The 26,430-nt window shown below is 42.4% G+C and overlaps 1 protein-coding gene across 1 annotated transcript; it reads left to right on the top strand.

The window, feature by feature from the left end:
• Positions 1-1,716: 1,716 nt before the first annotated feature.
• Positions 1,717-23,398, top strand: sacm1lb (SAC1 like phosphatidylinositide phosphatase b). The gene is made up of 20 exons (XM_028580522.1): positions 1,717-1,820; positions 2,330-2,427; positions 3,769-3,843; positions 4,009-4,136; positions 7,590-7,739; positions 11,274-11,333; positions 13,284-13,317; positions 13,599-13,700; positions 14,016-14,101; positions 14,941-15,027; positions 15,122-15,190; positions 15,373-15,452; positions 16,970-17,068; positions 17,165-17,303; positions 18,757-18,826; positions 18,925-18,997; positions 20,408-20,501; positions 21,023-21,115; positions 21,194-21,251; positions 23,117-23,398. Exons 1-20 carry the CDS (start codon positions 1,792-1,794, stop codon positions 23,251-23,253), a joined length of 1,761 nt encoding a protein of 586 aa, XP_028436323.1. The 5' UTR covers positions 1,717-1,791; the 3' UTR covers positions 23,254-23,398.
• Positions 23,399-26,430: the final 3,032 nt, after the last annotated feature.

Raw genomic sequence — 26,430 nt, 5'->3', positions numbered from 1 at the left:
GCAGTATGGTATGATTATGTATGTTTCTACCCTTCATGAAAGCTGATTGACATTCGTCAATAATATGTGGCAATCCCTCATTCAGACGATTGGCATAAACAAGGGCCAGCAATTTATAATCGTTACATAACAAGGTAATTGGTCTCCAATTATCCAATAAAAGATTATCTTTGTTAGGTTTCGGGATTAGAGTGATGAGACCATGTTTCATAGTGGGAGAAAGATTACCTTTTGAAATACAATCTAAATGGGCATTATAGAGCATTTCCCTGATATCACTCCAGAAGAAGGAGAAAAACTCCAGACTAAAAAAATAGGAAGAGTTTTTCTCCCCTTCTTCAATCCAACGAGCCCTTGAACGAATAAATGCTCCCTTGGCCTTTTCCAGATATATATTATCATGGGACTGTAAATTGTTTAATTCAGTCAGTTCTTGCTGTGTCAAATCATTTTTACAGCATAGAGTATTGATGCGACTAATGATGTCCCTTTGTCTTATCTTTTTAAGTGTTGATGATTGCTTACTAGTTCTGATAGCTATCTTCTACTTTGAATTTAAACCATTCCCATTTACTCATAAAAGACATTTCCAATTCACCTACTTCTTTAACCAGTTGTTTAACTACATCACAAAACTCAGTATCTTCCAAAAGGGTATTGCTAAATTTCCATATAGAATTTATGTTATTTTTTTTACCACCCGGAGAAAATGTCAAGGATATTACACAATGATAAGTCAGGGGTGATGCTGAAATATCACATCTATTAACCTCATTAATGTGATTGTCTGATAATAACCAATAATCCAATCTTGAGCACTGGCCATTATTAGATGAGTTGAACCAGGTAAATTGTTTTCTGGTTGGGTTTTTCATTCTCCAATAATCTATTAGATTGGCTTTTGTGATCAATTCAAGTATTGTTTCATCAAGTGTGTGGCAAAGTCTCTTTGATGGTAAGCGGTCTAACCAAAGATCAGGGGCTAGGTTGAAATCTGTTGAAAAAAGCATTTTCCATTCCTCTAAGTACTTACTTAAGGATGAGAAGAGATTTTTGCATTGTGCTCTTTTGTTATGACCATACACACATAAGATGTAATTTATACCATTCATTTCTGTCACGACGATTAACCAATAACCGGTAGAGTCACTTTTATGGTCAATAATTTTCCCAGGAAATCTATTAAACAAAATCATAACTCCTGCGGAGTGTGACGTTCCATGACTGAAAAAAATAGTCTCCCCATTGCAATTTCCAGTTTTGTGTCAGCCTCAGCTGAGTGATTTTCTTGTAAAAAACCACAATTAGCCCTTTGCTCCTTACAGAAAAGAAAAATAGCCTTACGTTTTACATTATCTTTCATCCCCCTAGTATTTAAAGAAATAAAGGACTAAGTCAACGGAGAGTGCCTAGACCCTTAGACCCTTATATACTGTCTATGATTAGACCCCCTGGCTGCCAAATAAATTTGCTGCCGCTAGGGGGAGTCTAGATTTCTAGGCTATCGTTTTCCAGTTTCTAAAAAAAATGAATTTTGATTGAAACATTTTCAATGCAGGGCTCTTACATGTAGGCCTAACAGAGTTTTTTGTTTTTTTACAGTGTGGTATTTTACTGAAAGGATCTGAATAGTAACCATGAAACATGACGTCAGGGTGCGCACGGCAGCAGCGCCATCTGGCGTCCCTTCTCTCCATAGACAGTAGCTTCTCTCTCTCTCAGCGGATGGCGGAAGTAGCCCTGCCGGTGTGTCGCCGTCTGACACGTCACTGAGGTCAAACGGGAGGAAAGATGGCGAGCACCTATCAGAGTTTCAACCTGTAAGTGCTGTGGATCAATTCACATCATGTTCGCGTGGCTTCATTTCCTGTTCGTACCGCCTGAAGATGCGAGCACAGTCCGCGAGGACTTCACATCCAGCCGGACTCAGAGAGACAGAGACAGAGACAGACAGCCCCGCTGCGCGCACCGTGTCACTGCAGCCAGTGCTAACGTTACTTCTGAGACACACACACACACACACACACACACACACACACACACACAGAGTCAGGTCTCCTCTAGTCTGTTAGTCTGCTGACATTGACATATGAGTGCTGAGATAGCCGGGAGCCCAGCCGGCTGGAGCTAGCTCCGAGCAGCTCTAACAGTGCGGTGCTTTAGCCTAGTGAGCTAACAGCTGTGTCCGGTCAGCTCTCTGTGCTCTCCGCCTCTAGCGGTTTCTGGCCGCATTGGACAGTAATAGTGGCGTTGTTACACAAAGGGCTGCTTGAGATGATGATGAGGATGTTTGTGGAGTTTAAACCTGTGTTTGTGTGTGTGCTCCTAGGCGCACCACACCAGAGAAGTTCTACATCGAGGCTTGCGATGACGGATCTGAGGACGTCCTGGCCATCGACAGGGTTTCCACCGAGATGACTCTCACAGGTGAGCAGCACAGGCTGGTCAGGTGACCACGTTGAGCTCCAGCACACTGATCACAGACAAAGAGACTGTAGCCTAAGTTAGTCATCTCCGCTACATGGAAAGAGCCCATGGAGAGGCTTGTGTGTGTGTGTGTGTATAGTATATAGGCTACAGTTGTGCTCATAAGTTTATGAACCCATATGCTAAAGTTCACTAAAAAGAGGAATACAAAAAATACTCTTTTGGAAATTGATCTTAAAGCCTTATTTATAAAAATGAGGAAATATCCGACCTTTAAGGACACCAATTTTCTTTGTGAATGAATAATGTATCGTAAATAAATAAATGTTCTTACTTAAAAGTATAGACACCCCTATGTTAAATTCCCATAGAGGCAGGCAGATTTTTATTTTTAAAGGCCAGTTATTTCATGGATCCAGGATACTATGCATCCTGATAAAGTTCCCTTGGTCTTTGGAATTAAAATAGTCCCACATCATCACATGCCCTTCCCCATACCTAGAGATTGGTATGGTTATAGTTCAGCCTAATAGCTGGTTTGATTTTACATTGAGAGATGATTTTATGGAAAGTAACCCATGCCAGTTTAATTCCAAAGTCCAAGGGAACTTTATCAGGATGCATAGTATCCTGGATCCATGAAATAACTGGCCTTTAAAAATAAAAATCTGCCTTCCATTATTCATTCACAAAGAAAATTGGTGTCCTTACAGGTTGGATTTTCCTATTTTTTTTAATTAAGGTATTAAAGATCAATTTCCAAAAGATGATTTTTTTATAACTATTTTTAGTCAACTTTAGCATGGGTTCATAAACTTATAAGCACAACTGTATATACGCAGTAGCTCGGCTGGGTTCACTTCAGGGAGAACATTAGCTGTTAGGCCTCTGTTTCGCCCCTGTTCTTCACATTAAGGTCTTAAACTTAAACTAGATTTTGACATTTTGTCTGGGTTGCCTTGTTGGTAATCCAGCTTTGCACAGTAGTCCCACTCCAAACACACACACACACACACACACACACACACACACACACACACACTCGTACACATTCACTGCATGTTGATTGTTGCTGTTTCGATCAATCAGGTGTGTTAGTTCTTTTGTAATGTCTTTTGTATGTCCTAGTTTTACATTTATGGGGACTTTGCTGTCTTTTCTCTGTCTCATATTACTTGCAGCTCATAGTGAAAAGGCTGTTTTAAGGCGTCACTTCATTCTCTGATAACGTGTGATCAGAGTTTGTCAGGAGGGTAGATAATCAACAGTCATTCAGAGAGTCATAAATGTTAAAAAATTATCATTCACTAACCACTGTTGTGTCCATGCTTTGGTCCTCAGTGAGGAGGGACGTCCCTGCGTCTGCTGACAGCCGGCCAATATGTGGACTGATGGGGACCATCCGTCTGGTGGCAGGTAAGTTCAGACCGTGCTGCAGGAAGATCCCGCTCCAGGCGAACATTCGGCAACCATCAGCTGTTAGAGAGGCGGGAGATCAGCAGTGGGTTCAGCTCAGCTCGGCGTCCTCTTCATTTCCACCCCCTGTGTGTGTGTGTGTGTGTGTGTGTGTGTGTGTCTTAGGCATGTACGTGGTCATCATCACTAAGAAGAAGAAGGTGGGAGATTTGCTGGGCCATGCGGTGTGGAAGGCCCTGGACTTTGACATCATCTCCTATAAGAAGACAATCCTACATCTGACAGACAACCAGGTAGGATCCCACGTAGGGGTGCATGATATATCGACTTAATATTGTTATTGCAATCGTCCCGTCCGTTGGCTGCGTGGCTTAGTTGTGTTTGTCTGCTTGAAACGCTATAATGATCATGTTTCATTGGCCTGTTACCGTGCCACTTGCACACGTTGGCGCAACTCAGCGCACGGGTCCACTACGTGACAAACCTTATGTAGCGTACCACGTGATGTGTGTGTGCATATTTCGACAGAGTGACGGTATAAGTGAAGAAATGGATAGAGACAAAAAAAAAAAAACGGAACGAATCAGAGAAGGGAAAGAAAAGAAAGGCCCTAAAGAGAGAGCGAAGGGAGTCAGTTGAGCAAAAGAAAGAACACAAAAGTAAGAAAATGAGTGTTTCTCAGGGAGAAGGCGAAATAACAGATTGAAGAGGAAACTTTAGTGGCCTAAAGTAATCCCATCCCACATCTATTTCCCACCGGTAGCTATCCCGCAATTTTATAAACAGTGTTTATATGAGGCAGAGTTTGGAGTCGGAAATAATGAATATTTTTCATCCGTGCCCGACCTGTGGTCCAGCCGCGCTACATAAGTCTCATTGTGCACTATATTGTTGTGAATCTATTTTGATGCGTTTTCCCATAACTTTTGTAATTTTACATATGTTTAAAAATACCGAAATGAATATCGATAACGCAGTGTTCCTAATTCATATCGCAATATCACATTTTGTCAATGTTGTGCAAACCTAATCCCACGGCTCCGGGCTGTACATGTGGCTGGATGATAAAGTCTGTCACAGGACTAGTATAACCAGGGGACCTCATGTGATTCAGAAATCACCCCCATGTCTGCGTTTCATGCGGCTCATTCACACAGGATAGGCAAAGTCTGTATCTAGCACCTCGGGGTCAGGGAGCTCCCCTGGTGGAGTCACTGTCCCATATACACACTAGGGGTTTCAGAAAATGTCACGATTCGATATTGATTTTTCAGTCTCAAGATTCGATTCAAAATTGATTTTCGATTTAAAATTGATTCTCGGTTAAAAAAAAAAACGATTCACAGTATGTAAATGTAGTTACTTTTCCCATGTGATTGCAGTAGACATACAATTAAAAACAAATATATGTGTGTGTGTGTGTGTGTGTGTGTGTGTGTGTGTGTGTGTGTGTGTGTGTGTGTGTGTGTGTGTGTGTGTGTGTGTGTGTGTGTGTGTGTGTGTGTGTGTGTGTGTGTGTGGACATGTCATAGTAGGAAAAGCACAGGTGTATTCAAAACCATTAATGATGGCTGCATTCCACTTAGGAGAAGCCCTGGTATTGTGCATGCTGACTCACTGAAATAGCTTACTGGGACACTTGATGGGATTGAGCCATCGTTAAGGTTATCAATTTCAGCTGTGCTTTTCCTACTATGACAAGTCAAAATGTCTGCTGTGAAAAAGGTCCATTGAACAAAATTAGTTCATTCCAGGATATTCTATTACATCATTTGTAAATGGCAAACCCACAAACTAACTTGTTAACAGTGAAGTCTGAAAGCTTAGCTGGCGCAGTCAGCGGGGTTTAACTGCACTGTACCATGAACCTCACCTGCTTTTGACATTTTTTATTACCATCTGTTTGAAATCATCAATTTGGATACAAACATTTTATAAAACTATAACGCTGTGTGATCATATCGGCATGATGTAGTAACAGAGGAAGCTTTTAAAGTACTTAACAAAAAAGTGTGAAATAACTGAAAACATGTCTTATATTTTAGATTCTTCAAAGTAGCCACCCTTTGCTTTTTTGATAACTCTGCAAACCCTTGGTGTTCTCTCAATGAGCTTCATGAGGTAGTCACCTGAAATGGTTTTCACTTCACAGGTGTGCTTTGTTAGGGTTAATTAGTGGATTTTTTCCCCTTATTAATAAAAAAAGCAAAGGGTGGCTACTACATGTTTTCAGTTATTTCACACTTTTTTTGTTAAGTACATAATTCCATATGTGTTCATTCATAGTTTTGATGCCTTCAGTGACAATCTACAATGTAAATAGTCATGAGAAGGTGTGTCCAAACTTTTGGCCTGTACTGTATAAAGAATAAAAAACAGAAAGGACAGTAAGAAATATAAACTAGAACTGCAAGCAGTTATGACGGGGCCCAAGCCACCCATGCCAGTCGCCCCCGACGCCCCGGGAGCGCACAAAAGTGGAACCCGAAGCCTGGCGGTGGGGAGGCAAACGTCAGTAAATATCGAGAGGTGTGAGCCGCGACGTCTGCGGTACATCGCCGTTGCAAATGTAGTGGTTAACAGTTCATCTCCATGCATATACAGACTACCTTTAACAATGCTCTACAATGAACAAACTTCTTAACCCCCCTGACCACAGGGGACAGCAGAGAGAAATGTGAGAGTGACAGAGAGTGGAGGAGGGGAGGCAGGTGTGGTGGTTGAAAGAGCAGGGGAGGTGGTCAGGTTGTTGGAAATAGTGTCATAGGCGCAGATTTATTTTTTCGTCCGTGGGTGCTCACAGGCGCACGCCCTTTTAAAAAAGAAAAAAAAAGTAGTCATTTCAGAACCTTAGGAAATGGACAGCGGCCGACACGAACACACACACTCCTATTAACTCGATAACAAAGCCGTAAAGTAGGCTTTCAACTCAGGACAGCGCCACTTCTCACAAATACGGATAGGATTGGAGATGAGACGTTTAACTGACACGTAACCGCGATCAGCTTCATGGGAAATTTAAGAATCAATGACACCGACATAGTGACAAGAAGGAGTTGGTTGAGTCAGGAATATGCATTGTGGCAGTAGCCTACGTTATTGGCTGGAACACTGTTTGTTATGGTTCGTGGGGCAGGTTGGCACAGTTTGTTTTTGTTGCCGTTTGTGGTGCCTGGGCTGTCTACAGAGACCGCGTTTTTTACAGTGTGTTCAGGGGACAGGCAGCTAGCGGAAAAATGTTGTAGCCTAAAATACACGTCACATCACTTTAAGGTGTAGAGCCCCTGGTGATACTTGATGCAAAGTTTCATGTTGTGTCGAGCCTTCTTAGTGTTTTAAAAATAGCTATTTTGAGGCTAGCATAAAAGTGCCCCTAGCACTCCCATTCAAAAGGCCATTTGACCGAAAAACGAGAATACGGTATATCTTAAAAGTGGCGCTTCTGTCCTAAATATGCTTTTAAACGAAAGTTAGACTTGGGTACATTCACAAAAAGACCCTAGGTTGTATTTTGGCGAGAGCTGCGCTTTAAGTATACAGTATAACAATACAATAGAATTTACAAGAAATATACAATAACAATTGAAGAGAGGCTGCCTGGAAGGCACTAGGATTAGGGATTAGGCAATGGTTATGGTTAGGTGCCTTGAAGTCAACGGTTGCAGTGCTGCCTGGAAGGAGACGTTGGGGGCTTAAAACACCACTGGATCTCTCACCTCTGCTGTCGGATTTGTGTCTCCTTTCAGATGCAAGACAACAAGACCTTCCTGTCCATGATCAACAATGTGCTTCACACAGACGGCTTCTACTTTGCAACAGACTACGACCTGACCCACACCCTGCAGCGCCTGGCCAACACCAGCCCCGAGTTTCAGGAGATGAGCCTCCTGGAGAGGGTAAGATATTCCTGATAGAGCCCGACCGATATATCGGCCAGCCGATATTATTGGCCAATATTAGGCATTTTCCAAACTATCGGTATCGGCATTTATAATGGCCGATAAATGAATATTTAAAAAATAAAATAAAAATGGACGAAACACCCTTCAACCATGTTCTGAGTGTTGGCGTTGTATAGTTTGTCCACCTGAAGATACTCTACATTGTAAAATTCAGCAAATATTATAGTTCATTTTATAACTAAATATCAATTTTTAACTGAAAAAATCAACAAAAAACCAGATGAAAACATGTTCTTATTTTCCAAAAAGCAATTTAAAAAAAAATAGGCCATGACGACTTTTTGGGATTGCCTCATAGGGCCGGTTCAAGTAGTGGAGGTTACTTGTCATTCCCATCTCCATCTCTTTATAAAGAAAGACTACGCTTACAAGCGGAATATGACTCTCTCACCACAGACAAGGCTACATATCTAATCATAAGGGCCCGATATAATACTTATGAATCAGGTGACAAGGCCGGCAAACTTTTAGCCCAACAAGCCCGTCAAACTGCCTCCTCTCGCCTTATACCTAAGGTTTATAATACAAATGGCGAAATTGTGACCGATCACCTGGAGATTAATAATACCTTTAAACAATATTACATTGACTTCTATACCTCTGAATGTGATGAAAACTTTCCACAAATAAGCAGCTTCTTTAACAACCTTGCATTTCCCTCGATCCAATCTGAACACACTTCTTCATTAGGAGGAAATATTTCTTCTGCAGAGATCTTAGATGCTATTAAATCCCTAAAAAGCAATAAAACGCCTGGACCAGATGGCTTCACCTCTGACTTTTATAAAAAATTTGCACCTGAACTTTCTCCACTGCTTCAGGCCATGTTCAATGAATCATTGTCATCTAGACAGCTTCCACCAACTCTACGCCAAGTTGCCATAACCCTAATTCCAAAAAAAGGTAAAGATCCCCTCCAATGTGCTTCATATCATCCCATCTCCTTATTAAATAGTGATTATAAGATTCTGTCTAAAATTTTAGCTGGCCGATTGGAGAAGGTCTTACCTCGGATAATATCTACTGATCAAACTGGTTTCATTTTAAACAGACATTCTAGCTCAAACTTAAGTAGACTCCTAAACATTGTGTATTCCCCTTCAGCATCTGTTCCTGAAATGGTGATCTCACTCGATGCTGAAAAGGCATTTGACCGAGTTGAGTGGGGCTATCTTTTATCGGTGCTGAAACAATTCGGATTTGACGATGCGTTCGTATCCTGGGTTCAACTTCTGTATGCTCAACCCCTGGCTGCGGTGGTTACCAATGGACAGCAGTCCGAATACTTTTCCCTTGGTAGAGGTACCCGTCAGGGCTGCCCCCTATCTCCTCTCCTCTTCGCTATAGCCATAGAGCCACTAGCCATCGCCCTGAGACAATCTGCGGAGTTTTCAGGCATAGTGCGAGGTGGGCTTACGCATAAATAATCTCTCTATGCCGATGACTTACTCCTGTATACATCTAACCCTATGACCTCTGTTCCTTATATTGTTAATATTTTAAATCAATTTGGGAGACTGTCTGGTTACAAAATTAATCTCCAGAAAAGTGAGATGTTTCCCCTCAATCAGGCTGCAACCCAAATTCCCCCAACTACTTTCCCATTCAAAATAGTTAAAAAAGGATTTAAATATCTTGGTGTGGAGATCACGCCCACCTTTTCATCACTGTTTGTTAAAAACGTTGGTGCTCTTTTTGATAAGTGTAAACAAGATATGATGAGATGGTCGAATCTACCACTATCTGTAATTGGTCGCGTTAACCTCATTAAAATGATTGTATTACCAAAATTTCTTTATTTTTTTCAAAACATTCCCATTTTAATAAGGAAAAAGTTTTTCAAAACCTTGGACCAGAGCATAACATCATTCATTTGGAATGGTAAGTCACACAGGATCAAAAGGCAGTCTCTTGAAAGACCCAAAGAACTGGCGGGCTTAGCACTACCCAACTTTATTTATTATTACTGGGCTTGTAATTTTCAGAAAATGTTGTTTTGGTCAGAAAAATATGTACCGGATAGGAGTGAGTCCTGGGTACACCTGGAGCGCACAAGCAGCCCGGTTCACCTAAGTTCTGTGCTGTGTGCCCCTTTTCCTCCTGCTCCACTAAGCAAATTCTCCTCAAATCCCATTGTTCTTAATTCAATCAAAATTTGGTCACAATTTAAAAGACATTTTAATTTATCAACAATGTCAACACATTCTCCTATCATGAACAATTATAATTTCCCACCTTCTACCCTGGATTCAGCTTTTGGGATATGGCTGGCGCAAGGCATTACATCTATTTCCAATCTCATTATTGAGGGCAGCTTTGGGTCATTTGCACAACTCTCTGAGAAGTTCGATCTGCCAAAGTCTCATTTCTTTAGGTATATCCAAGTAAGACATTTTGTACAAAAAAACGTTGCCTCCTTCCCATACTTTCCAACAGATAATACAATAGACAATTTTCTCTCTTTATCTCCGCATCGGAAAGGCTTAATTTCAACTCTTTATAATGATATCTGCAACATTTCTCCCCTTTCGCTGCAAGGAATAAGACCACTCTGGGAGGATGACTTTGGGGAAGCAAAGAGAGAGGATCAATGGGAGGCAGCACTTGGCCTAGTACACACCTCCTCTCCTTGTGCCAGACACAGCCTAATTCAACTTAAAATCCTTCTTAGAGTACACTGGACTAGGGCTAAACTGGCCAAGATTTTCCCTAGTGCTGATCCTGCTTGTCCCCGCTGTAAAATTCAGCCAGCTGATCACATACATATGTTCTGGTCTTGCCCTTATCTCAAGACATTTTGGGCAGACACATTTCAGGCCTACTCCAAAATGTTTGGTATAGACATCCCCCCAAACCCAATATGTGCCATATTTGGCATATTTGATTGGATGAACGTGGGGTAGGTGTTTTGATTATTGCTGTTCTATACCAGTTGTACTGCACATTTGTACGGCCAAGATTTGAACTGCTTTTTGTTCAGAATTGTCTATTTACTGGCAAAAATCAATAAAATGTGTTAAACAGAAAGAACTTTAAGTTTCATATCTTAAGTTTGTATTTTTATACATTTAATTCATCAGAACTTATAATATATTTTGATGTTCCTCTGTTCTGTTGTGACAATAAAACAAACAAGTTTATTTTTAAACTGCATTATCATATTATTTTAGTGAGGACTCATAAATAACCACAAATAACTAATGTTAGGGAGATCTGTTTATCTTTTGTTACGCGTAAAAATCCTTTATTGGTCGGGCTCTAGTTCCTGATACACCACATACAGACCAGTCTCTCTGTGGGAATTAAAACCCAATCAGAAATGTTGTTATCCATCAAATGACACACAAGCAATTCCCGGATTGTACGTGTAAGTCAAACCCCCTTCTATTCTGTTTTTATTTAGCCGTCCGCCTCCTCTCCAGGATTGTTTGGCGTTGTATTAAAATGTGCTACCTGTCCCTGTTGCAGGCAGATCAGCGTTTCGTCTGGAATGGCCACCTGTTGAGGGAATTCATTGCACAGCCAGAGGTAAGAGACAACCAATGTTCTCTTTCGCAGCGTTTATTTAGTTTCCTTCTGGGTAGAACTGGAGCAAAGATTGGGCCTTTGAAACCTAGTTTCCATTATTTAAGGCAACCCATTAACCCCCAACTAAACAACCGGAGTCTGTGCTGCTCATGTACAAAGAGTTTTCCACCATTCTATTGTAGAATCTCTCTCTGCTGTCATTATCATAGATATAAAGATGTTTTATATTTCTTTCAGCAGAGGTTCTGGAAACATGTTTTTTATTAGTCCTGTTGGGAACATTTTGACACAACGACTGCTAATAAAAACTGTTAAAAAAGAAAGAGGCAGATGGCCGCCCACCAAGAGTCAGGTTCTGTCTGAGCTTTCTGCTGTGTAAAAACTTGTTTTTACACAGCAGTAGGTCAGATAGAGTAGGTCTAGACCACACTCTATCTGTAAAGTCTCTTGAGATAACTCCTGTTAGGATTTGACATTATAAATAAAACTGAATTGATTTGAAAAGCCTGATCAGACATGGCATTAACGTGGTTTCAGTGGTGATCCGATCCCAGGTGTACGTCTGTTCACACCTGGCAGCAGAATGGGTCTCCCCATGCGTCTTGAGTGACCACCTGTGACCGGATATAGATATACAAATAAACATATCGAAATGAAAAAAAATATTTTCTGTGATATTGTGTATATTGTAGTAACAACTGAAATGTACAGTTGTAACTTTCACATAAATAATACGTTATCGAAACATGTGGAGATACTTATGAAATGTACAATATGTTTTTTCTCATACTAATGTGTACGTTTGTTTGTGTGGAAAGCCCGCTTTTATTACGCGGGGCAACAAGAGCACGTTAACACAGGCACGCACGTACATAATAAGCTTTTTAAAATGTTCAATGCCTTATCGCGCTGATGTGACAGAGCCCGACCAGAACACGGGCCCGGCCACAACGGGTCCCGACGGGTCCCGACGGGCTCGGTTCGGGTATTCGTCCTCTAGTTCAGCATAGGGCTGGGCGATATATCGATATTATATCGATATCGTGATATGAGACTAGATATCGTCTTAGATTTTGGATATCGTAATATCGTGATATGACCATAAGTGTCTTTTCCTGCTTTTAAAGGCTGCATTACAGTGAAGTGATGTACTTTTCTGAACTTACCAGACTGTTCTATTATTAATGATTATTTATCTAAAATCTAAGTGTGAAGATATTTTGCGAGAGCACCAACTGTAGACTCTAGAATATATCGCCACAATATCGATATCGAGGTATTTGGTCAAGAATATCATGATATCTGAATTTCTCTATATCGCCCAGCCCTAGTTCAGCACCTTCAGCTGATGGGGGCTGACTGACCTCTTTGCTCTAGAACTGTGGCCTTCCAGCCCGGACACCCCCGTCACATGTCCAGTACAGCATCTGCACCCTTAGAGAGCAGTGGCGGCTCTAGACCAGGCTGGGGCCACATGTGATTTTAGGGGTAACAAATATGTTAAGCAAAAGTTCTACATCCCACCAACCCTCGATAGGTTTAGTTATACAAAATACTAATAATACACAATAATATACATATAACAAAAAACACAAGAATACTCATTCAGTGTTAACCTTTTATTTATCACTGCACATACTGTAAACAATAGGCCTTCTTTGGGGACAAAGGTGGGGTTAAAAATGTATGAAAATATTTGCCATATTAATATTACGGGGGCACTGGCCATCCTTGTCAGCACCCCCCCCCCCGATCTGATAGTGAGACAATAAAATAATGCTGTGAAAGAGAGCTTCATGTTTGTATGTATGCACCGTATATGTGTAACCCTGATCCTGTGAGTACATCTTCTATTCAGTTTTTACATGGGTAAGTTTAATTCCACACGAATTGTGCACAGAATAATTAATAAATGGCAGCATTTGATCTGACATGGCTCTCTCCTTCCAGTTACACAGGTTTGTGTTTCCTGTTGTCCATGGCTGTATCCTTTCCTCTCACTGCCACAGTTCACTTCTGTATTAGTGAATGATCTTTCATGTTGGGCCCATCTCGCCGTGCTATCTGATGTGTGGCCACTTTATCATTATCTTTTAGATTTATGATTTCTAGTATAGTAATGAAGATCCAACAAAAACACATCCTGGCCAATTTAAATCCGCAGCCCTCAGGTGTGCTTGTGTATATGAGTTCTGTTGTTGTTGAGTGCGTATGCACCGCCTCCTTACTATTCTGTGTCAGTTCCTTAACACATCTGTTGACTAGTCATCACCATGAAGTCCAGCTGCATCAATGGAAAGGTGTTTGAGTGGATTATTATCTCCAGGAGGAGCTGTTTCAGAGCCGGCGTCCGCTACTATGTCCGAGGTAACGCTACTGCCCGCTCTGCTGACCCCTCGCCTCCACGTGCACTGGGATAATTCAAGCATAGGCATCATTTACAGGGGGGGTGGTCGGGTTACCCCCTCCCCTCCAATAATCAAAACTGGCCAGGACAAACTAAGTTCTACTGTATGTACAGAAAGACAGCATCAGCTACAAAAGAAATGCATCATTACAAATACGTTTCATTCAAGTGATTTTCATATTACCTGCTCCAGCTCAAATCAGCTGTGCAGCCACCCAGTGGACATTAATTAAAAGAGAATTGTCTAAAGCAGCTCCCCGCGTGTTTGCGTGCAGGCATTGATTCAGAAGGCCATCCTGCTAACTACGTGGAAACGGAGCAGATCGTGCAGTTCAACAGTGCCAAGGCTTCCTTTGTTCAGGTGAGCCAAAGCAGCTAAACAGCTATTTGGTATAGATCTGTTTCTGTATTGATTGTTTATTTTTTGTTTGTATGTATGCCCCAATCGCCAAGGCAAATTCAACGTAGGGTAACTACTGTGGCAATAAACACCTTTGTGATTCTGATTCTGATAATGCTACAGCAGAGATACAGTGACGTCTGCCGTAAGAAGGATTGAATGATCATTCAATCAGAATCAGAAGGGAGTTTATTGCCACAGTAGTGGAACTACATGGACTTTGCCTTGGTGATTGGTGCATTCATACAAACAAGCAAACATTTTTCTCCACCTCAAATCACGTAAATATTTTGTTAAAGGAGAAATCCGGGGCAAAATGAACCTAGGGGTTAATAACGCATAGATACCGAGTTTGACCGTTCTCTGCGATATGTTTTCATGCTAATCGAATGTGACCAGTTTTAGTGCAAACCGCTACTTAGCTTAGAACGCTAGTCGTCGGGGCACGGGTAAAGTAAAAAGAAATTTCTATACCACTAACAAGGCTCACACATTAATCCCTAGGTCATTTTGTGCCGGATTTCTCCTTTCATGTCGCCATGAACTGTAAATCCTGCACGACATCAACCCTCAATATTACTGTTACAACAATTGAAACATGTCTTCAGTTTGTGTTTATATTCCTCTTAAACTACTTTGACATTGAATTACCCCCCCCCACACACACACACACACACAGTAGAGTCCACAGTGCTCGTGTCCACGTTGACATGAGCGTGTGCTGCGTGACTCTGGCAGCTGTCTGACAGGTGAAAGCAGTGTGATGGCGTGTTCATGCATGATGTCATTTTTCCTCGTAGACCCGAGGCTCCATCCCCTTCTACTGGTCCCAAAGGCCCAATCTCAAGTACAAGCCCAAACCCCAGATCAACAAAACCGTGAACCACGTAAGATGTCTTTACATTAGCATCAGACCGAGCAAGGCCCACTGTGTTCAGTTCATCTCTCATCCGTTCATCTGCTCTCTGTCTGTCTCTCCAGCTGGACGGGTTCCAGAGACACTTTGACTCGCAGATTATTCTCTACGGAAGACAAGTCATTTTGAACTTGGTGAGATCTGTTGATTCCATCACCTGTATTACTTTCACTTTATGAAATCAACGTGCCAGCTACATTTTCCATGATATGTCAGTCAAAGGAAATAACACCACGACAATGACAAATACTCCTTTATGTTTGTTTGCATGCTTGTTGGATAGAAACTCTGAGTTCCTGTCATGTTTTCCCCACAGATCAACCAGAAGGGCTCAGAGAAGCCACTGGAGCTGGCTTTTGACAAGATGGTGACCAACCTGGGTAATGGCATGATCAAGTAAGATTTCCACCAATTGTTCTACACTCACACGTGGCTGGGTTCTTCATAGTTCCAACACAGGTCTAGAGCTGCGAAGATGAGGGGATTAGTTGTCAACTATTAAATCAATCGGCAGCTATTCGTTAATTGATTCATCGGTTAAGCCGCCTACACGTGATACGCGATTTGCTCTCTGCGCACCGCTAGGTAGGGCGCAGGGCAAAGCACAGCGCAGGTAAACGTCATCAAGGGTGGCAAGGAAACTATTTCCCTGTTGCGAGGTAACGCAGCCAGGTCTCATGACAGTTCGTTATATAGTTACGTTATGTAATGTATTAAGCCGTGGACAGGACACGTAAGTGGCGTTTTTTTTTCGAGTGGCGATTACGAAATTGAAAGCAACGCATTTTAATGGGAAGCATATTTTGTTATCCCAGAACGCTGACGGTAGCGAGTAGTATTGATAAGGTGAAAGGCCGCGCAAGGAGGTTGTTTGGGTTGGTGGATGGGTCAGAAAACGCAGGACTTTCACCCGGGAGACCGGGGATCGCGTCCCGCGTGTTGCAGTTCCTTTGTTGACGTGTCCTGCTTTCCCCGTTCTTCTTTTTTCCTAACCTTTTTTCCTAACCATAACCGTCCCCGTTGTGGCGTTTCATTTCCCCGTTGTTGTGTGCCCCAGCGCCCGTTGTTGCGTCCCACGAGTGGCGGCCCCGTCCCGTTGTTGTGGCCGGCGTGTGGCGCCTCATTTCCCCGTTGTTGCGTCCCTCAGAGCAGGTTCGAAAAGCGTGACCTGTACACGTTCAAAAATCGTTGCATGTACATGAAAAAAAACGTCAAAATCGTAACCTGTACACGAATTAATAAATCTAAATAACGTAACTATAGAACGACTTGGTGTGAGACCGGGTTGGGTAACGACATGCTATTATTTCATTGGTTGCGCTTTCGAAAGGTCAGCGGCAACTAGGTCAAAGTTAAAATAATATGAACTTTGAGCGGTGTTTGGTGTTTTAAGCTCCCAACGTCGGATTAGGCAAGGGTTAGGGTTAGGTGTCTTGAAGTCGATGGTCGCTGCACTGCCTTGAAGTCGACGCTGGGGGCTTAAAACACCATCGAGCACTTTGAGCGCAGCGCAAAGCGGAAAATGCGAGCGCCAGGGGTAGCGCAGTGCATAGTTGTGCGGCACCGAGCTCCCCCGTAGGAAGTTAATGGAATGGCCGGCACGGAGCGGTTTTTCCCGCCTATCATGTGTAGGCGGCTTTACAGTCATTTTTTTAAATGGAAAAAAAACAGACAAACTTGTGTGATGTCAGCTTGTTACATGTGAATATGTTCTAGTTTCTTGTCTCCTCTGGGACAGGAAACTGAATAGCTTTGACTTGTGGACAAAACTAGACATTTGAGACACTGATCCACATTTTAGAGACCAAACAACTAATCCATTCACACAGAAAATAATCCACCATGACAATAATATAATGGTTAGTTGCAGCTGTACACAGGTCATTCTATTCCTTGGTGATGCTCTTCTGCAGGTACATAGCCTTTGACTTCCATAAGGAGTGCAGTCGGATGAGGTGGCACCGGCTGCAGATCTTACTGGACATGGTCGCTGAAATGCAGGATGAGTTTGGGTCAGTGAGCTTCTCCCTGATATACGGTACAACAGGTGGCTAACTGTGTGCTGTGCATCAGAAGTAATGTGTGTGTGTGTGTGTGTGTGCGTTCAGATACTTCCTGGTGGATGCGGACGGGAAGGTGCTGCTGAGCCAGGAGGGGGTGTTCCGTAGCAACTGCATGGACTGCCTGGACCGGACCAATGTCATCCAGAGCATGCTGGCCCAGCGCTCGCTGCAGTCCCAGCTACGGGTACGACCCCACCGTCACACAGAGGGGGGACGCAATAAGCAGAACAACTGAACGTAGAGATGTGCATAATAAAGTGTGAATAAAGTGTTGTGGGCCTGCAGAGACATCCAGGCCTAAAAAATTGTATGCTACAGACTATTAACAAAAAAATCTTTGTTTGGTACAGATCCTCGCAAAAAATCACACTTCAATCATTTTTTATATATATATATATATATATATATATATATATATATATATATATATATATATATATATATATATATATATATATATATATTTTTAACGAAAATGAGAATAATGTAGTACACTATATACTCACTTGTGTTGTGCGTTCATTTAACATAACTTTGGTTTCTTTCAACCTGGACCCGATGTTCCCATGTTTTTGTGTGTAAGTGACTGATTGGAACAATAATCAGATCATAGCCTGACGTCGTCATACTCCGATTCTAGTCAGAATATGAGTCGTTTGGAGGATTTGGTTTCAAATCTGACCATGGTTTCCAAATTTAACATGCCCAAGTTTTGGTTTCCGTCTTGGAGCACAGTAAGCAGCGCTCTAGAGTGGCTTTATTTTACATTGATAAAGCACTGTAACACTAAAACCCACCATTGAATCAAAAAAAAACTTTTGTCTTATTTGTGAAAATAGGCATGTGACCCATTTCAAATCCACCCCTCAAAAAATCGGAATCGATGAGAACCGTAATCGAAAGGAAAAATCGCAATTGGAATCAGAATCATTAAAATCCAAACGATGCCCAACCCTAGTAATAGGTCCTGTTTGTGCATGTATGTACATTTGGGGCCTGTGTGTAATAAAAAAAAATAACAACCGAGTGAAAAACATGTAGTTTCCCCTTCTTCTTCAGGTGGTATTGTTTCCATCAGTCACTGGGACACAAAAACAGGTTGAATAAAACTGAAGGTACCCTTTAAAAGCTTTCGAGCAAAGGGAGGGACTGTGCCCTGCTTCTCAGGAGTTGTCAAAGTACTTTAACTCCACGTAAAAATAAACCGCTAGGAGAAAGGATTGGAAACAATGTGAGTGAAGGTATCTTCTTATTAAAAAAAAAAAAAAAAAAAAAAAAAAAAAAGCGATTCAGACCAAAAGAGGGTGAGGATGACATTACACTGAATGTATCACTAAAACAGGTCAATGCGGAGGAAGTGCTGACTTTGCATAAACAGCAGATTTAGCCTTTAGTTTAGCCTTTGACACATGATTTAAAAAGTGAATTTTTCTTTTTTACTTCCTCTCAACTCAAATGTGTGTGTGTGTGTGTGTGTGTGTGTGTGTGTGTGTGTGTGTGTGTGTGTGTGTGTGTGTGTGTGTGTGTGTGTGTGTGTGTGTGTGTGTGTGTGTGTGTGTGTGTGTGTGTGTGTGTGTGTGTGTGTGTGTGTGTGTGTGTGTGTGTGTGTGTGTGTGTGTGTGTGTGTGTACCTGCAGAGAATGGGAGTCCTCCACACGGGCCAGCAGATTGAGGAGCAGACCGACTTTGTGAAGATGTACAAGAACGGTAGGCTCACCCTCGGTGCTTTCCTTCTGAACTAATCGCCTTGCCCGCCTACGTTTTCCACTCGTAGATGTCACTATGATGTGTTTGCTCCCATGCAGCCTGGGCAGACAACGCTGATGCCTGCGCCAAGCAGTATGCTGGCACCGGGGCCTTGAAGACGGACTTCACCAGGTCAGTGTCTACACAGCAGACACCTGAACATCCAGCTGAACACATGCTGATCAGAAGGGTCAGAGCAAGGAGGAGATGTTTGTCCATTCGTTCCATCTGTCCTTCCCCAAAACACTTGATCCACAGCAATGCATTTTAACAAAACATGAACTTGTTTCTATAAAATGAGCTACGATATGAATATAGTATATAATATGGATCCTGATGTACCCTGACCTGTGCAAATCTAATGTTGATTTGCTCTGTCACATTAGATGTCGGTTTCAATAGCAGTCCAGTGTTCTGTCTCACATCTACACTGCCTTTTAATCTGACCCTGATGGATTTTCCCCTGAAACAGAAACCAGCTAAAGGAGAATTCCGGCCAATTTTTAACTAAATCTTGATCGCTAGATGTCTTCAAGTATTGTCGATAGGAAAAAAAACGACCAAAATCGGTGCTAGCAAACTGGAGTGGCTGCAGCCAATGGCCAGAGCTCCCAGTTAGCTAAAATGCCAGTTGTGGGGGCATGATCTAAAGAGTGCCTAACAGACACAAAATGCAATTCAATTATGCAACATGAACAGGGCCCTAACGTGACAACAAGATGTGTTTTCAACTCCGACATTGTGAAGAAACCATTTAAATTCCAATTTGTTACTGTCACCTACCTCTTTTTTCCATCGGTCGCTTCACCGAAAGCCCAGAAGAGTCGATCACGGAGGTAATGCCTTTGCGACAAAAACTTGAAGCTTATTTCCCCATCAAAAATAGGTAATTGAGCACTGTAGTGGTTATGAGCATATTAGTGACTATGTAACTACATGGAAACGGTCCAAATGATGCCTGTGGCTTTCACAGTAATAGCGTTACTGAAGGCTAGCTCTAGTCTCCCACTGAAGTCCCGTGGGAATTCAGTTGTTGCAGGAAATGGTAAACAGTAGTGTGCAGATCGGAGAATCAGAATTTTTTTTTCTTCAGTACTCTGGGACATCTAGCAATCAAGAGTTAGGTAAAAATCGGCCAGATTTCTCCTTTTTAAAGGGCCGTCCACACCAAGAATAATAACTATCACTATAACTATAGATTTACAGTATGTACTATTATCAGCTGCAGCGTGCAGTGTGAGCTTGACGCCACTGTTTATGGTTCAGCAGTGTGGATGGTCACATTATTATAGTTATGGTTATAGTTATCGTTCTTGGTTTGGAATGTACTATAGTGTTAGAGTACAATTAAAGCAGGTTTACAGAGATCACTAGTCAGTGTTTCTATGTCTCACATTATGAGCATTCTAAAAGAAAGAAAGCTGTCCCAGGTGGAGAGGCTCTATCCTCTGGGGAGCGTGAATCCGATCTGACAGTGTAGATGGTGATGTCAGTGGATAGCTCAATCTCTTTATGATATGATGCTTTATGGTGCTCTCTCAGGACGGGGAAGAGGACTCAGTGGGGGCTGCTGATGGACGGCTGGAACTCCATGATCCGATATTACAAGAACAACTTCTCTGATGGCTTCAGACAGGTGGGTGTGTCTCCTTTTTATCAACTCAGAAAAAGCCACTAAAATATGATTTTAATATTTTTATTATTGAGCTCTTCAGACATTTAATGATGTATGTCTTTTCAATAAAAAAGAACAAATATAAAGTTGGAATTTAAAAATAAAGAAGCATCTTGAAGATATGTATTGATATTTTCTCTTTGAATCAATGTTATTGGATTGTTGATCATTGAATCAATCTATCGATCCAGATCAGTGTATCCTTACACTCTTATTCACAGGTGTACTAATACAATGAGAGTGTAAAGTTTGAGGGGCATCTTCAGTTACAGTGTTGTATTTAGGAGAATTGTCCAAGAGCTATTATGAGTTCTGACACAAAAAAAGAGATAAAGATATTAATGAATGAAATACATTTGAAGATAACCTGAAGCTTTACGCAACTTAACAGGCTGAACCCAGTAATGGCTCATGTCAGGGTTAAGTTTAGAGAAGAGTGAGAGTTGAACCAGTAGAAACCAGTTGGTGTGTGTTTACTGCAGGACTCCATCGATCTGTTCCTGGGCAACTACGCTGTGGACGAAGCTGTTTGGACCACCCCGCTGCGTGATCCCAAAGACTGGAAGTTTCTGACGGTAAGAAGGGCTCAGGACGATCCATTGATAGGTCTTTCTGTGTCTGGTGTCTCTAATCGGACTCTTTTCCTTCCCCAGTTGCCTATCGTCATGGTGGTAGCATTCTCCATGTGCATCATCTGCCTCCTCATGGCTGGTAAGACAAACTGCAGTACACTCCATTTTCATACCTGCACACACACAACGTCAGGGTTTATTTATCTTAAAGGTCCTATGACATGCTGCTTTTTGGATGCTTTTATAGGCCTTAGTGGTCCCCTAATACTGTATCTGAAGTCTCTTTTATATAGACCTTAGTGGTCCCCTAATACTGTATCTGAAGTCTCTTTTATATAGACCTTAGTGGTCCCCTAATACTGTATCTGAAGTCTCTTTTATATAGACCTTAGTGGTCCCCTAATACTGTATCTGAAGTCTCTTTTTATATAGACCTTAGTGGTCCCCTAATACTGTATCTGAAGTCTCTTTTATATAGACCTTAGTGGTCCCCTAATACTGTATCTGAAGTCTCTTTTATATAGACCTTAGTGGTCCCCTAATACTGTATCTGAAGTCTCTTTTATATAGACCTTAGTGGTCCCCTAATACTGTATCTGAAGTCTCTTTTATATAGACCTTAGTGGTCCCCTAATACTGTATCTGAAGTCTCTTTTATATAGACCTTAGTGGTCCCCTAATACTGTATCTGAAGTCTCTTTTATATAGACCTTAGTGGTCCCCTAATACTGTATCTGAAGTCTCTTTCCCGAAATTCAGCCTCGGTGCACAATTACAGCCACTAGAGCCAGTCCCACAATTAGATTTCCTTAGTATGTGCCATTTCTGTGTCTGTAGCTTTAAATGCCATTGAGGAGAGAGGGGGGGGCAAGGTGGAGGGTGGGGGTGTGGCCTTGACCAACTGCCACTTTGCTTGTTTACAAGCCATGATGTCTCTCTCATTCTCTGGGCGGGCAAAGCAGAGAAAGGGGAGGTAACCTTTCCCCTTATGACCTCATAAGGAGAAGATTCCAGATCGGCCCATCTCAGCTTTCAGAGCAGGATACCCAGGGCTCGGTTTACACCTATCACCATTTCTAGCCACTGGGGGACCATAGGCAGGCTGGGGGAACGCATATTAATGTTAAAAAACCTCATAACATGAGATGTTCATGTCACAGGACCTTTAATTGGTATTAGGGTTCTCGATTGAAGAAATTCTTAGTCAACTAACACTCATTCAACTGTATCGACAAATCAATTAGTTGATTTAATCAACAGATCTGTAAATCTGAGTTTCTCCGCAAAGAGTCATGCTAAAAGCACCACTTTTAATTCTTGTGTTTGCCAGAGATGTGCTTGTACATTTCTTGGAAATAAGTCATTCATCATGAAAAAAGCATCAAACTTGACTAATGGACTAAAGAAATCTAAGTTGATTAAGACCAAAACGATCGATTAGTCGAGTAATCGACTAAGTGGAAGCAGCCCTAGTTGGTATTATATATTATGTATTATGAGCCTGATTTGTATTTGTATCAGGCTCAAAAAATGTATGCACTATTTACCGTGTTTGTTAGTTCCCCCATAGTCTATATTGATGACAATTCAGTTAGAGGATTGCTCCAGTTCCGCCGGATGTCCCTCTTTTTATGGCCGGATGTCCGTCCCCTTCCTGTGTCTTTGTGTTGGCGTTCTATATTTCTGAGGACTATGGTTAACTGCTCCTCAGATCTCTGCAGGGTAAATCCAGACAGCTAGCTAGACGATCTGTCCAATCAGAGTTTTCTGTCGCACGACTAAAACAACTTTTGAACGTACACACGTTCCACCAAAACAAGTTCCTTGCCGAGGCTTTTTTGCAGCGGCACCGTTATCCCGTCCTATTGCGTCCTTCCTCCGCAGCACAGTGGAGGTAGGTCTGGCAATGCGAGACTACTTCACCCCAATATGTTGACAAAGGATGCAAAAAGAGCTTTATTATGTCTTCAGCGCATCTGTTTGACCTGCTTTGTCCCCACACAGGTGACACGTGGACTGAGACTCTGGCCTACGTTCTGTTCTGGGGATCAGCCAGCGTGGTGACGGGCGGCCTCATCCTCTTCAACGGACTGGACTTTGTGGACGCCCCGCGGCTGGTGCAGAAGGAGAAGCTGGACTGAATGTGTGTGTGTGGAAAGCAGCTCGGCCCCGGCGAGCTCACCGCCTCATCCTCTGGCTCTTCATCACTCTCCCCCCGGCAGCAGCAGCAGCAGCAGCAGCAGCGGCGCCAGGGGGGTGCCTGGAGCCTTTACTAGCACAGGGTGGAGTGGAAGGGGGGGAGCAGGGCCGGCCTTGTGCACCGCGGCGGTGGAAAGACAGAGACTGGGAGTGCACGGGCCTGCTGCTGTCCACACTTTAGCTTCTGGCATGTGGACAGGACAGTCTGTCCACTGGACCTCTGGTGTTTGTTCTCACTGGATGTGATGCTTCCTGATGTCAGAGGAACGCCGTTTTGTCCCGCTGCATCGGGATCCCGTTCACAACATCTGCTGTGATGTCACAGCCCAGCTGTGTGTTCATTACTGTATGTACCGTTAATTTGCCTTTTTGTCTCTTATCTTTTTGCTGATTTATGTTCATCCCTGTCCAGCTGTTCTGTCCCGGGGGGGGGGGAAACGCTGACTGAGACACAGCAGTGACGGCCAATCAGGCGGTCCGCACTTCACACAGCCAGCGTGTCATTGGCGTCTCAATATGGCAAAAGTCTGAACTAGAGCTGCAACTAGCCATTATTTTCATAGTCGATTCATCTGTGGATTATTGTCTGGATGAATGGATCAGTCGTTTGGTGTCTAAAATGTCAGAAAACGGTGAAAAATGTGGATCAGTGTTTCCCAAAGCCCAAGATGAAGTCCTCAAACGTCTCGTTTTGTCCACAACTCAAAAGATGTTCTGTTTCCTGTCACAGAGGAGACAAGAAACTAGAACATATTCACATTTAACAAGCTGACGTCACACAAGTTTTGACAGTTTTTCCTCATAAATATGACTCAAACTGATTAATGGATTATCAAAATAGTTGGAGATTTATTTAAAGGTCCCATGGCATGAAAAGTTCACTTTATGAGGTTTTTTTTATGAGGTTCCCCCCAGCCTGCCTATGACCCCCAGTGGCTTGAAATGGCGACCTTTCTCTGCTTTGCCCGCCCAGAGAATTTGGCCCGCCCATGAGAGAGAGAGAGACATCATGGCTTTCCAACGAGCAAAGTGGCAGTTGGTCAAGGCCACACCCCCACCCTCCACCTTGCCCCCCCCCTCTCTCCATCTCAATAGCATTTAAAGCTACAGACACAGAAATGGCACATCTAAAAGCTCATTGTGGGACTGGCTCTAGTGGCTGTAATTCTGCACCAAGGCTGAATTTGGGGAAAGAGACTTCAGATACAGTATTAGGGGACCACTAAGGTCTATATAAAAGAGACTTCAGATACAGTATTAGGGGACCACTAAGGTCTATATAAAAGAGACTTCAGATACAGTATTAGGGGACCACTAAGGTCTATATAAAAGAGACTTCAGATACAGTATTAGGGGACCACTAAGGTCTATATAAAAGAGACTTCAGATACAGTATTAGGGGACCACTAAGGTCTATATAAAAGAGACTTCAGATACAGTATTAGGGGACCACTAAGGTCTATATAAAAGAGACTTCAGATACAGTATTAGGGGACCACTAAGGTCTATATAAAAGAGACTTCAGATACAGTATTAGGGGACCACTAAGGTCTATATAAAAGAGATACAGTATTAGGGACCACTACAGTAATGGGGACCACTAAGGTCTATATAAAAGAGACTTCAGATACAGTAATGGGGACCACTAAGGTCTATATAAAAGCATCCAAAGAGCACCATGTCATGGGACCTTTTTAATAGTTGACATCTTATGGATGAATCTTTGCAGCTGTAGTCTGAATGGAGCATTTGAGCGCTCTTCATAAAGTCAGGTATATATATTTAACACATGGTTGTGATCACCATCAGTGTCATCAGTCCCAAATCATCCCGTGAGTTTGATCGGATCAAATGTCACAGCAGAATGTTAATAAGACTGTAGACGGCAGCTTTCTTCCCGTTAGTGTTCAGCACTACGTGTGGCCGCCGTGTGTCATCACCACTGGTAATGTAGGAGTCATTCCAACCTTTTTATTTCCCATGAACAGTCTCTATAGTCACTTCATTCCTGCTCCCAAATGAGTCATCCGTGAGCGGGAACAAACGGAACATAACATTAAACAGTATTGTTAACATATTTACACGTTATGGGATGTCAAAGACACTGTAGCAGCAGGACGTGGAGCAGCAGGTTGATGTTTCAGGCTAATATTGTTGGTTATCGCATTCATTTCATCTGTCCCCTTCACATTATTATTCAAAGGTACAGCTGTGGTGATAAATATATATATATATATAGTTTTTAATCTTGGATGTAGTTTCCGCATACTGGCCAGTAACAGACATCAGTCAGCTGTACAATCTGATCTAAACAAGAACTGGGTTTGATTTCAGATGGAAATGCATGGATAATACATTTCAGATTCTGCCTGTTGATGTTGTGGTATCGCTGACATTCCTAATGTTTATAATACTGTTATATATATATATATATACAGTATATGTAAAATGTTGACATTATTGTTTTCTGTTCTGCTGTGTTAAGTGGTGTAATTGGCAGTTATCCTGCAGCAGCTTGATGAGGTGCACCTGAATGCATCTCTGTAGATGTCTGATTCTTTGTGGATGGGCCTCCTGCAGGAACCCCGTGGAGCGTTTGAGTGATTTAAGAGAATGTGGGGCATTCACCGTTTTGACTGTTAAGAATTCTCCCTTTGGTACAGAAGAAGTGACGAGTCCTGACCACGGCTCCTTTCTCTTCAGAACTGGAATGCCTTAATCTGAATGAATTATGATACTGAAACTAATAAAATATTTAATAAGACAAAGTTGCTAGATCAATATTCTGTTCACCCTTTCGTCCTCGTCCTGGCTGCCAGTTTGATGTTTGCTTTTATGATTTTTTTTTTGGTACAGGACTGGTAGTTGAAGTTCTCTCTCTGAGCTCTGCCTCAGGCTCTTCATTATCAGCACTGGGGGGTACCCGATAGGTGGTGTGCACTCTGGGGGCGGGGCTTTGAGGGGCCGGATTTGGCCCACGGGCCTTGAGTTTGGCACATGTGTCATGTTCCTGTTGGCTGAACAGTAAAAATGCTGTTAGACTGGTTTAGTGTCAGTCAGCCTGTTGAATGTTGACACCATCTGCTGGTGACTCGATAACATGGCAACTTTTCCTGCTG

Source organism: Perca flavescens, chromosome 6 (genome assembly GCF_004354835.1).
Source record: "Perca flavescens isolate YP-PL-M2 chromosome 6, PFLA_1.0, whole genome shotgun sequence".
NCBI lineage: Eukaryota > Metazoa > Chordata > Actinopteri > Perciformes > Percidae > Perca > Perca flavescens.
This window is presented reverse-complemented; position numbering and strand designations above follow the sequence as displayed.

Excerpts from the sequence above, each read along its gene's own strand:
- sacm1lb (XM_028580522.1), top strand. The coding sequence starts at position 1,792 with ATGGCGAGCACCTATCAGAGTTTCAACCT. Across the intron at positions 21,116-21,193 it reads AAGACTGGAAGTTTCTGACG|TTGCCTATCGTCATGGTGGT; the intron begins GTAAGAAGGGCT and ends TTCCTTCCCCAG. Across the intron at positions 21,252-23,116 it reads CATCTGCCTCCTCATGGCTG|GTGACACGTGGACTGAGACT; the intron begins GTAAGACAAACT and ends GTCCCCACACAG.